Raw genomic sequence first — 13,752 nt, forward strand, 5'->3', positions numbered from 1 at the left:
AAGTGGATGGGCTGAGTGAGACAGCAGAGAGCATTGTGAGACTAGAGGGATCATCGTGAGACAGCAGAGAGCATCATGAGACTGGAAGGACCATCGTGAGACAGCAGAGAGCATCGTCAGACAGTAGAGAGCATTGTGAGACAACAGAGAGCATTGTGAGACTGGAGGGAGCATTGTGAGACAGCAGAGAGCATCATGACACTGCAGAGAGCATTGTGAGACAGCAGAGAGCACCGTGAGACTGCAGAGAGCATTGTGAGACTGCAGAGGACATAGTGAGACAGTTAAGAACATAACCCTTTGAAAGCTTTCTCTCTGAGTTAAGGACACTACTGTACTCATGGAAAACTGTTTGTAGCTCCTGGAACTAAGTTGGGAAATCACACTAACTGAATGAGGAAAAAAAAGACCTTGAACTGGCATTTCTGGCCCACCACCTCCCATCACCAACTTCACTTTAAAATCACCTTATCACAGTCTCCTTGGGATGTAGCCCTGAATAGCTTTCATTTGTATCCAGGTTTCTCTTTTTTCTCACTCTTTTTCTCTCCTTCTCTTTGTCAGTCCTCTCTCTCTCTCTCTCTCTCTCTCTCTCTCTCTCTCTCTCTCTCCCTTTCTCTTTCTTTCTCTCTCTTTCACCTGACAGGCCCTCATAGTTTTGGCAGGGAGCCCCTTTCTACAGCCTGAGAGCGCAGTAGCCTGGCTGGATAAATGGTCATTACTCCTAACACCATGTGGAGACTTTGGCTTCCCGATCAGGTGCCTGTGGAGACTGTGTGGTGTGTGTTGTGTGTGCACATGCAGCCAATTCGTGCATGTATAAGCTGGTGGTCCTGTGTGTGTGTGTGTGTGTGTGTGTGTGTGTGTGTGTGTGTGTGTGTGTGTGTGTGTGTGTGTGTGTGCTTTCACACTGTCAGAAACAGGCTCTCCATTGCATGACTCCTATTTACAGTATTTATGAAGTGCCCTGTCTTTTTACTTCACACCAGTGGTCCTTGATAGATACACGACAGTATTATGTGTTATTGATCAGACAGTAATGTAAAGCTATAATATAAAGCAGTGCCGTACATATACAATATTTATGTTCCCTGCACCTCACCGTCATGAATCCATCCAGCAGTCCAGAGTCAGGCTTGGGGGGGGCCTGGAGCCTCTCCATGGACCACTTCTCCACGACAGAAGACACCAGGGGACTCTCTGTGTTCAGGATACGAAAGCCTGTCATATTCACCCCACTGTACCGATATGACTCCATGTCCAATGCAAACAGGTCCTGAGATGACAGAAGGTCAGAAAGAAGCCATCACACTCTAAAATGTAGCAATTTTAACATCAAGCTTCTGGAGTAAGAGTCATGTTATGTATTACCAATGCAAAAATAGAACATGTTAATCATAATGCAAAACGCTGCATATTAATGTCCATGACTCCCCTGGTCTCAGCATGCTAGCCTTTTTTTAGACTTCATTTATTAACCACCTCCTCTTATAGTGTCATTTCTTGTAAAAGGTCATAAACTGCACACACCTTTCTAAGATGCTTACTCTGAGTTCAGGTGTATGTGTGTGTAGGTAAGTGTGTGTGTGTATGTCCTCTGGGAGCCTGAGACAGCTAGCTGCATCATTCAAGGTTGTGTCAATTCACAGTGCTCTTCCAGAGAGAAAGCAAGCAGGAGACCCAGCTGCAGGAGACCCAGTCCTGCAGCACAACTCCAAGAGACGAAACCACTCACAGCCATCATGGAATGATGAGATTGCCAATAGTCTGTTGCTGTTATATGCAAGCATGCAGTATACTAAAGGGTTTGATGATGTGTTTATTTCTACTGTGTAGTGAAAGGTTTGAACCATAATCAGTGGTTGTATGTATCAAAGCAACAGTGGTGAGCAGTGATTGATTTTGCCTCTGACAGATTAACAAAAGAGCTGTTCCTAATTCAGAACTCCTACTGAATCTGCAGAGAGGTTCTGCAGGAGTTGATCTGAGCTTGTACAACAACTCCATCTCCAAAGAACACTCTTCATCTCTTCAGTCTGCCCTACTCTGTAATCGCAGATGGAGCAAACCGAGAGAATATCAGTCACTCTGAATCCAAACTATTTTCTGCAAGACCAAGCTTGACTGTTCTGCAGTGTGCTTATGAAACTGGGCCATCCTCAGATCAGTTCAGCAGTCTATGTCTTAAACTCTGCAGAATGTTTGAATGTGAATATGTGTGTGAATATTAGTACAGGGTTTCACAGTACAGGCCCCAGCATCTGTGTACCAGGTATGCAGCATCAGGAATTCAGGTGGGTTAGATCAAAAATGTGGATTGATTCATGGGTACAAGGACAGAGGTGCAAAATACTGGAAAATATATTGATAATAAAAGTGTGTGTGTGTGTGTGCTGTGTGTGTGTGTGTGTGTGTGTGTGTGTGTGTGTGTGTGTGTGTGTGTGTGTGTGCGTGCGCGCAGGCAATGTGTGTCTTACTAGTGTTGTGAAGATGTAGTGGTAGTACTCTGTCATCATCCCCATAGATAGAGCCTATAGAACAAAATAAAACAAAATGACTCTCTGCACACATGTTTAGGAAAAGCATCCTAAAAACAAAATAAGATGATTAGTATTACAGTTGGTGCATACCGTTGGTTCATCTCCCAGCAGTGAGCCTGTACCATACAGGTGTGGTGACTGCACTTAGACAAAGACAGTGTTAAGAGCACGGTGCGGATGCCTGATTAAAGATCTCCGTCTGCTTCGCCCAGACAACGAGGTCTTATTAGTGTGACTGTGCTTAATCACGCCATCTCTAATTCCTCTCCATTCTGTGCTCCTGGGCAAACCATCTGATTTAATTAGGGTTATATTTTGGGATTCTGCTCTCCTGATGATACTGTGTTAATAGATTTCTAAAAGTTGACTAGGAAATGGTGCAGGAAATAGCTTAGCACCTTCAAAGGAATTGAGAAAGTAAAGTCAAAAACATGACATTTACAAGAGATAATGGTTCAACTACAAAATGTATGCTTTCCTAAGCACTCCTGGTGCAACAGATTGTCTTGGCATTGCAGGGTTTCTGTTAGCTGTCTTACCAAGCAGGTGCACATTAGAAAGGGGCCAAATTAAAGCAAAGCAGTGGAAGAGTGAAAGGCTTTGGTCTCATTAGCCTTGGATTCAATAAGTACCCTGAAACACCATCTGTCCACTGGCTTCTGCACACACTCTCAGGTGTTCTTTGTGTGGAGGGGCTTATGGCAGTGTTCTTTTACCAAGAGTTCTTCTTTTGGAGACAAATTGCCACATTTTCTCCATTTAATGAAGTCTATGGTGGATTAGGCTCTGCTATTGTCTGTATAGCGAAGCATCATTTAGTAAGTCTAGGGCATTTCTATTAAACAGACAGAATATGTTTCTTTATACTTTTAAGGTCATTGTCTACGAGCCATTTGTAGCTGCCTGCAGCAATGAGCAACCTTTTTTCAGAAACTCCTGCTTTTTGGAGGCTGATGACTTTACTGACACTTTTCTTTACATGTGTGGGGCTTTTTCTTGCTCTCAGTGGCAGTTTCACCCCAAATAAATGCCAATTACATTTTTTTATGTGATAAAATTGTAAAAGATGTCGCTCTAATATTGTGTAGAAAGAGTAACAGAATGTTGCCATAATAACTAAATAACAAAATTAATTTAATTTAAATTGTGTAATGGTCCCTGTCATCATACACAATCATATAGGCCTGCACAGACCTTGAGTGATATTGATAAGATATTGATAATATTGATTATATTTCAATAAGTAAAATACATCAGGGACACAATATGGAGGATGGATCTGGTTACTTATTGCATTTTTAAGAGTATTAGGAATACCTAAGCAGGCAAATATTTAATAATCTTTAATAATTTAATAATTAAAGATGTAAAAATTAAACTGTTTATGGAAAAGCATGGACTATCAAATGGGGAACAAATGGATGGCAGCTCACCACCTAAAGCTTAACCCAAGCAAGAGGGAGATGCTGTACATCCCTGGAAGAGCCAGTCCTCATCGTGATCTTTCTATCCCATTCGAGAACACCGTGATCACTCCATCCATGGAAGCGCGTAGCCTTGGTGTAGTTGTCGACAATCAACTCTCCTTCACGGCCCACGTTGCTAACACAACATGCTCACGCAGATTCGCCCTTCACAACATTCGAAGGATTTGGCCATTTTTCTCTAGGGAGGCCACTCAGGTCCTTGTCCAGTCCCTTGTCATCTCAAGACTGGACTACTGCAACTCCCTACTGGCTGGTCTTCCTATGCATGCCATCAAACCTCTGCAACTGATCCAGAACGCTGCAGCTCGGTTGGTCTTCAACCTTCCCAAGTTCAGCCATGTCACTCCCTTGCTGTGCTCCCTCCACTGGCTTCCGGTAGCTGCCCACATCAAATATAAAACCCTGGTGCTGGCCTACAAAGCAAAGAATGGTCCAGCTCCTCCTTACTTGATGGCCATGGTAAAACCAAGAAGCACACCTAGAGCCCTCCGTGCCTCAAGTATGTCTCGTCTTGACCCTCCATCATCCAGGACACATGGGAGACAAGCAACCAGACTTTTTTCTGTCCTGGCTCCAAGGTGGTGGAATGAACTTCCCTTGTGTGTCCGAACATCGGAGTCACTTGCTGTCTTCAGACGCTGACCGAAGACCCACCTCTTTCAAGTGCACTTTACATAATTATGCTTTCGTCTACTGTGCTTTATCGTCTCTTTCCTCAGGTGTTTGTTATAGGTATTGCTTACTGTCTTTTTCTCAGGTATTGTGCATAATAGGGTTATAGGAATTGCTTACTGTCCTTTTCCTAAGGTGATGTGTATATTCAGGTATAATAATGACTTGGCATAATTGTTAGGTATCATTTGACTTCCGTCTAGTGGTTTTTACAGCTTAGAGTACCTTGTGTTCAGGACTATCTATACTACCTTGGAGATTTCAAGCAACTATGTAGCACTTTTGTAAGTCGCTCTGGATCAGAGCGTCTGCTAAATGCCATAAATATAAATGTAAATGAATAAAGAGCAAATATGGCTAAGACGATATGACATTTTCCAATGCACCAAAGGGTTTTCACGATGATTTGCATCTTCCCCACATTGTGAACAACGACAGGACTGAACTGAGTCTGAAACGTCAGCAGAATTAATGTGAGCAAAAGTCCCTCATTGTCCCTCACTGGAATTCAGAAAATGCAGAAAGAGAAATGTTTCATCTTCCACAGTAACATCTATTATAAACAAGTCCATTCTGGAGAACATATTCCCTATAGGGAATATAGCTGGCAATAGCAACATCTGTTCATAAACCAGGTGATAGGTGAAGTAATTACAGACCACTTAGTATCTCGCTGCGGTTTAGAGGCTTTAGAGGAAGGAGTTGCTTAGCAGTTAATATCATGTCTTGATCCTGAAGTCTTGATCCTGCTGTTATTTCCTTTAAGTTTTTAAGGCAAGTCTGGAAATTGTGGTTTGACTGGGTGTTTCTAGATCTGCATATATTACTGTGGATCGTCAGCTACAATTTGTAAAGTGAGCTCAATTTAAATTATTGATGCACAAAACAGGATAAAGTCCTTGTCATTCCCAATGTGTGTGGACCATTTTTTTTATCTCTTTATTGTTTAACCTAAAGTTTGTACCACTGGAGTTCCACAGGGTCCTATATTAGGACCTTTGTTATTGTATGTATTGTGTTTGTTTTTGCATTAGTTACATGCTTAAAGTAATCCAAGAAATAGCAAGTAGAAATTAGCTTATTAGCAAACTTTGGTGCAAAGTATCTCACCTTTTTGATATTATTGAGCAGGATTTACTAAGAAAAAAAACATATGCTAAACTAAAATAAATTAGAAAAACACTACAGTACAACATTTAGATTCATAGAGTTTGATAAAAGGACTGGATTCTTACTTAGAGAATGAAAGAATGGAGAGGAATGCAAAGAATGTTAGTGAGTAAGAAGAGACAGAAAGAGAGAGAAAATAGAAAAGAGAGAGAGAGAAGAGAGTTGAGAAATGCAGAGAATGAGAGCAAGTTGACAGACCTGTTTGAGTATCCAGGCTGCCATCTCATGACCACAGTCGAAGATGACGTGGAACTCCTTCGCCCTCTTCATCTCCTTAAGCAGCGGCTTGGCATCCTTCGTTTCCGCAGGCAGCTGGCGGATTTTCAGACGGATGTTATATCTGGAGGGAGCTTTGATCAGCTCCTGGAGACGAATCAGCCCTGCAGGGAGAGAGAGAGGGAGGGAGAGAGAGATGGGCAGGGAGAAGGACAGCCAGAACAGTTACTATCCATCGTAGACACACTGACCTATTGAGAATAATTCAACAGTTCTAAAAGCAAATTAGGCGGCATTCTCTAATGAGATATCTGCATGCTAATTGAAAAAGAGGACATTAAAAACACAAATAAATCCTATCAGAGAAACCAGGAGGGAGAACAGCCATCAGTCAGAGAACATCATCATCATATGGACATGCAGCTCAATATTTTATATGACTAATATTAGATGTGACAAATGCAATGTAACTTGAACTTACAAATGTTACATTTAATTAAATAATTCATACAATTCTATGAATTTGTTTACATTTTAACAGTGTTTCGAATAACGGCGTCATTTTGTCAGTAACGGGATAAAATAATTAATTACAACGCCGTTGACGTTACTGGTCATCAAAAGTGGTGCATTACTATGTATTGACATACTACCAGTAATGCGAGCGGACAGATGCTCAGGTTAGTGAGGAGTAACAGATCTTGATAGGTCACAGTTCTCGGTGTAACACCTGTTTAACTTAACAAGTCAGTAAGCGATTGGCTAATGCAGCGTTATGGTAGCCAATCAGAGCCAGTGTTGTTAAATGCATGCCGAAGCACACCAGTGACACGACACGGACACAAACGGAGAAGAGGCAGAAATGGCGAGTCAGGAGCATGCTGAAGGAAAATTAGCATTTTCAAGGTGGCGATATAAACATTATTTAAGAAAATACAAGTTCCTGAATGTCTACCAGACTGGGTATTTGATTTATTTAATTAAGAATAGAGGTTTTATTGTTAAGTTTACTTCTGTTGGGAACAAACCAGTTGTCTCAGATTGAGATAATTTAATTTAATTTGATAGATGTAAGAGCACTTTATATAGTGTAACTGTTTACTTTTGTTAAACACCTTTCTGATCTACTCATTTTAACTGACTGTGAACTGTTTTTTTTTTAATGTTTATTCATTGGCATATAACTTTTTTTTTTACTGTAACGCAAATAGTTACTTTCCCTGGTAACGAGTTACTTTTATTATAGAGTAATTCAGTTACTAACTCTGTTACTTTTTTGAACAAGTAGTGAGTAACTATAACTAATTACTTTTTTTAAATAATGTTCCCAACACTGCATTTTAATTGTATTTCTTCACGTCCCAGTTGATACGCCACCCACTAAAAGGCAGTGGCAACAGACACACCCACACCTGCACCAGTCCAGAACCCAGATCACCTCACACAGTCCAGAACTCAGATCACCCTACATTTACATTTACATTACATTTATGGCATTTAGCAGACGCTCTTATCCAGAGCGACTTACAAAAGTGCTATGTAGTTGCTTGGAATCTCCAAGGTAGAATAGATAGTCCTGAACACAAGGTACTCTAAGCTGGAAAAACCACTAGACGAAAGTCAAATGATACCTAACAATTATACCTGAATATACACATCCCCTGAGGAAAAAGACAGTAAACAATTCCTATAACCCAATTATGCACAATACCTGAGGAAAGAGACGATAAAGTACAATAGACAAAGCATAATTATGCAAAGTGCACTTGAAAGAGGTGGGTCTTCAGTCGGCGTCTGAAGACAGCAAGTGACTCCGATGTTCGGACACACAAGGGAAGTTCATTCCACCACCTTGGAGCCAGGACAGAGAAAAGTCTGGATGCTTGTCTCCCATGTGTCCTGGATGATGGAGGGTCAAGACGAGACATACTTGAGGCGCGGAGGGCTCTAGGTATGCAAAAGGTATGCTAGGTATACATACCGTCCAGAACCCAGATCAACACACACACTGTCCAGAACCCAGATCACCACACACAGTCCAGAACCCAGATCATCACACAAACCGTCCAGAACCCAGATCACCACACACACTATCCAGAACCCATATCACGACACACCACACATGCCACCTCTCTCTTGCCCCAAATACTGATTGCCCTTCCTCATTTCACTTTCCCTCAGGACATTTAAACCCTGGGGTACCTCCACCGTACATAAACTCTGAGGTACCTTCACACATAAACCAAACCCTAGGGTACCTCCACACCAGTGGCGGATGCTGGTCTTTCAAGGAGGGGAAGCTCAATTTCGGCTTGAGTGATAGAAGTCAGTCTCCAAACACAAGCAGCTACAACAAAAACCACTAGTCGTTTTTAACGAAGAAAATGCCACTAAGAGGATTAGGAAAATCTCCGGTTCAACTCAGAACAGAATGAAAAAAAAAAAAAATTAAATTAAATGCTCCCGCGGAGGTTTACTCCAAAAGATCGCTGATTCGCTCATTTCGCTGTCAATCAAAAAGGGATTCAGCCTCAGACAGATCATCCAATCATCATGCAGAAGCTGAGCGTCCGGGCCAGCCGAGGCCAGCCGAGGCCAGCCGAGGCCAGCCCACTGCCCCATAGACCCCCAGAGACGCTGAGCGTCCGATGGGCGGGACAAAGCCCAGCATTTATCCAATGGCTCGTCTCGTTTCGCTGCACTCTTTGCTTCGCTATTGAACTCTGTATACGCTCAGCGTCCACACCGTTTAAAGCACCGTGAAGCTGCGGGGATGAGTGAGAGGAAAGCCGCGTCGTTAGCAATGATAAGAAGCTGATTCTGAACAAAAGTTGAGTGCGTTGTAGCGCATATTTAGTCAATGACATGTACACACAACAGTATATGTTTGATCACTTATTTTTGACATTTTAGGGGAAGCTGAGCTTCCCTTGCAGTCTTAGAGCAATCGCCACTGCTCCACACATAAACCAAACCCTGAAGCACCCCACACATAAACCTTGGGTTACCTCCACAGTACATAAACCCTGGGGTACCTCCACACATAAACAAACCCTGAGGTACCCCCACACATAAACCCTGGGTTACCTCCACAGTACATAAACCCTGGGGTACCTCCACACATAAACAAACCCTGAGGTACCCCCACACATAAACCCTGGGTTACCTCCACAGTACATAAACCCTAGGGTACCTCCATACAAAAGCCCTGGGGTACCTCCACAGTACATAAACCCTGGTGTACCTTCACACATAAACCAAACCCTGGGGTACATCCACACATAAACCCTGGGGTACCTCCACACATAAACCCTGAGTTACCTCCACAGTACATAAACCTTGGGGTACCTCCACACATAAACCCTGGGGTACTCCCATACATAAACCCTGGGGTACCCCCACACATAAACCCTGGGTTACCTCCACAGTACATAAACCCTGGGGTACCCCACGCATAAACCAAACCCTGGGATACCTCCACAAATAAACCCTGGGGTAACTCCACACATAAACCCTGGGGTACCAGCACAGTACATCAACCCTGGGGTACCTCCACACATAAACCAAACCCTGAGGTACCCCCACACATAAAACCTGGGTTACCTCCACACATAAACCCTGGAGTACCTCCACACATAAACCCTGGGGTACTCCCATACATAAACCCTGAGGTACCTCCACACATAAACCCTGGGGTACCTCCACATGTGTCACCCCTCTGGCAAACACTAGTCATGGTTCCCAGGTTCATTCGTGATGCTTTTATTCTTTTCAAATGCTTGTGTTTAATACCGTTTTTTACGACTGCTAACATGCGTTTGTCCAATCTGTAGTCACATTTTCAAAACTCTAAACACAGTGAAAACAACATCAGTCTTCGGTGGCTATACAATTAGCTGCCTTGCAGAACTTAGCATTTTATACAATATTTAAGGTTTTGAACCTTAGGTTTTCATTTTTGACATGCTGTGTGCAAGCATTTGTAAATAAGACAAAAATGATCCAGAATTTTATTGGGTAACCTTGTGTGTATAGAAAATGTAAGCATTATAGAAACATGTTAAATGACTGCATTTTGTGCAAAAACAACATGAATTGTAGTAATTGTATAGCCCCTGAAGACTGATGTTGTGTTCACTGTGTTTAGAGTTTTGAAAAAGCGACTATAGATTCGACAAACGCATGTCGTAAAAAACTGCATATTTTTTTGTGTTAGGCTACAATTTACAGTAATGTCCCTAATACAGTAACATATAACCTTTACTGCAAAAATGTTACTGACTGCTTTTTTGTCTAATCTACTTTCCATATAGTACCTAACAGTAAATATCACTCATTGTGTGTAGACAGTATGTTGCCAAAAATGCACACATTTGAAAAAAAGTCCAAATGAAGCGGATTACAGTAAAAATTAACTGACTAAGAAAACAACAGATGTTAAAATATCTGTTGTTTGCTGGGAGAGAGTAAAATATTACATGTAATGGTGTTTCTGTATTGCCATCAGATGTTAGTTTTTTTACAGTGGTTGTGCAGTGATTGACTATGTTCTTCTCGAATAGAGAATCTGTGATAGTGTTTGAAAGAATGATTGGATACTGAACCTGGTTTGCTGTGTTTTAACAAAGTTGGTGTATAAAGAGAAAACTTTGTTTGCCTTGTGAAATGCAGAGTTGTTATTTAGTTAAGACATTGCGCTTTTGAACACGATATTAACTATTTGGCTATTTGTGTGAGGTCAAGTATTGGGAAACGCATGTTAGCAGTCGTCAAAAACTGTAAATCCTTTCCCCTGGTCTCAACGCAAATGACCTGCCACATGCCCCTGGGATCATTAAAGCATTTCTGATTATGACTTTGGGGAACAGACTATATCACTGTTTCACCCAGAGGAGGTGTACAGAATACATGGAGGTTTGAGTGCATATCTCAGTGTACAGCCACAGGATAGGTACCACAGTGGTGTAGAAGGCCAGAAAACGGTATTACATTAGAGGAGGAAAAAGCAGGAATTTACAAAATAAATAAATAAATAAGTCTCTTTCTCTCTCCTGCTCCCTCTCACTTTCCGAGTGCCTTTGTTTCAGTGCTGAACCCAGCCAGGCGGACTGACTGTCCACACTGTGTGGCTGGTTCTCACTGCTTTTGAATGTTCTATTCGAGTCGTGTACTGACTGTACTGCTTTTGAGTCCATATTCAGTTGGTTTGGTGCTGTTTTTACAAGGTCCATTATTACGTATGTCTTTAATTACACTCAGAAGAAAGCATGGTTCTGGGGCATTCTGAGATGCCAGTGTTGATGAGGAAGAGTTTCTGACTGCGAGCCTAGCTGATCGAGGTACTGTAACCATGTGCAGAAGTTACACCACCACTACCAGGGTCGTTCTGTACTGGGGTTTGTATTTTTTTTAGCTGGATATGTATGAAAGTGGCACTGTAGTTTAATGATATTTGGTAAAGCTAGCAAATATGATAAATGATCAACAGTTGCGGATCAGTTACTGTTACAGTTGTCAATCTCAAGTACTTTAATTCTAATTCATATTTCAGTGTGAACCTGAGTTTATCCATGATTCACATGACATTATGCTGTTAGGACTGACAGAACAATCAGATTTAGGAGACACCCATTACAGATCATCAGATACTTCAATGATAAATCATGGGTTCTGCGAGCTGTCTGGAAATGCTGCTCTTTGTTCAGACTGCTTATCTTGTTTCTGAAGAACACAGAACACGTCCCCGTCCCTCTGATTGAACTGAAATGGTCATAGAATCAGATCTGGGAGCAACGACTGTCATAAAACATCCACCATCCTGTGGTGCAGACGAGTAATTAAAAATGAACAGGAAGTCATTAACTGCCATTAATCATCATAATGTGATTTTAACGCTGCTTTTCTGAGAAGACGACTATAGCAGGTTTGTAAGCCATTCTGGATGAGAGTGTCTGCTAAACACCACAAATGTACCTGCTACTCTCCAGGTGAGGGAAAGTGAACAGAAAGTGTTGACCTCTAGAGCCCTTCAGACTCCACTGATACCCTTACAGAAAACATCTAACATTTGAAATCATTAGCAATACAGAAACAGGAACATAGTTTTTTCTGTATTCGGTGTGTAGTGACAAATTTTCACACAGATCAGTATGCCTGTCTGAGCCCAACACCCTCAATGCACAATAAACCATAAAAGACAAAATACATCTGAGTGCAATAGAATCATTTATGATAACAGACCACGGTTAGGCTGGAACTGTATTAGATTTGCCCACATTTTTGTCATTATAATCATTGCTTCATTGCTTAGATCATTTGCTCACCTGTGCTGTCATCGTACACCACAGTGACCGTCTCCCACCTGAAGAAGTGAACCAGGTCCAGGATGGCCCGACTCAGAGAGGAGAAGTCTGGGTATAGGCTGACGAAGTACGAATCGCGGTTGTCCGAGACCTGGTGCTTCCAGCGGGTCTGAATGTGGGGCACACCCAGCGCGTTGGAGATAGACTGCACCGCATTGGCCGAAGAGCTGTGGGAGGGGCCAAAAATGGCCGCTATGCCTAAAGACAGCTGTTCACAAGCTGGGGATTGGATGGAAAGGCTGTTAGTCATGACAAAAGAGACCGGCAGTCTAATCATAAGTGACGGCTTTGTGGTAAAGATGACAAAAGTGTGACTTATGTTGTGTAACAGAAAGGGGTGTCAGTTCCATGAAACATTCTTACCTGGAGCTTATGACATATAAAACAAAGCAGCTAATAAAACCAGGTACAGTGAACAAACTAAAGAGCTGGAGAAGATACTGGGGAAGATGCTGGGGGAGATGATGGGGGAGATGATGGGGGAGATGCTGGGGGAGATGCTGGGGGAGATGCTGGGGTGATACTGGGGTGATACTGGGGGTGATGCTGGGGGAGATGCTGGGGAAGATGCTGGGGAAGATGCTGGGGTGATACTGGGGTGATACTGGGGTGATGCTGGGGGAGATGCTGGGGGAGATGCTGGGGTGATACTGGGGTGATACTGGGGGTGATGCTGGGGGAGATGCTGGGGAAGATGCTGGGGTGATACTGGGGTGATGCTGGGGGAGATGCTGGGGGAGATGCTGGGGTGATACTGAAGGTGATGCTGGGGGAGATGCTGGGGAGATGCTGGGGGAGATGCTGGGTGGTGCTGGGGGAGATGCTGGGGGAGATGATGGGGGAGATGCTGGGGGAGATGATGGGGGAGATGCTGGGGGAGATGCTGGGGGAGATGCTGGGGGAGATGCTGGGGTGATACTGGGGTGATTCTGGGGTGATGCTGGGGGAGATGCTGGGGAGATGCTGGGGGAGATGCTGGGTGGTGCTGTGGGAGATGCTGGGGGAGATGATGGGGGAGATGCTGGAGGAGATGGGCTCACACAGGGGCTCTGCTGTCTGGGATTTAGGTTTCACGTTCCATGACAGTGAAAAGGTACCTGAGAATAATAAATTAGTCTCCAATTCACTTTCACTGTATGGTTTCCATCTTCCCAAGCAAAAGGGAACAATGACCAAAACACTGTGTTAAAATGGCTTGAATTATGAAGTAGGACATTCAGCATGTCTATACAAATAAAAAACCCTCCTTCACAGCCTGCGTGAGGTCAGATTTATACGTGCTATAGATAAAACACAGCTGTGAAG

General features: G+C 42.9%; 1 protein-coding gene across 4 annotated transcripts in view; it reads right to left on the minus strand.

The window, feature by feature from the left end:
- Positions 1-13,752, minus strand: part of LOC143514362 (glutamate receptor ionotropic, kainate 2-like) — a 60,247-nt gene that overhangs the window by 33,010 nt on the left and 13,485 nt on the right. For all 4 annotated transcript variants that reach the window (XM_077005434.1, XM_077005436.1, XM_077005435.1 and 1 more), the window contains exons 3-6: positions 12,409-12,666; positions 6,068-6,249; positions 2,478-2,531; positions 1,103-1,276 (exon numbers count right to left, since the gene is read on the minus strand). In XM_077005434.1, coding sequence (XP_076861549.1) covers positions 1,103-1,276; positions 2,478-2,531; positions 6,068-6,249; positions 12,409-12,666 — 668 coding nt within the window. The remainder of the gene's footprint in view (positions 1-1,102; positions 1,277-2,477; positions 2,532-6,067; positions 6,250-12,408; positions 12,667-13,752) is intronic.

The sequence above is a fragment of the Brachyhypopomus gauderio genome, chromosome 5 (assembly GCF_052324685.1).
Source record: "Brachyhypopomus gauderio isolate BG-103 chromosome 5, BGAUD_0.2, whole genome shotgun sequence".
In the NCBI taxonomy this organism is placed as follows: Eukaryota; Metazoa; Chordata; class Actinopteri; order Gymnotiformes; family Hypopomidae; genus Brachyhypopomus; species Brachyhypopomus gauderio.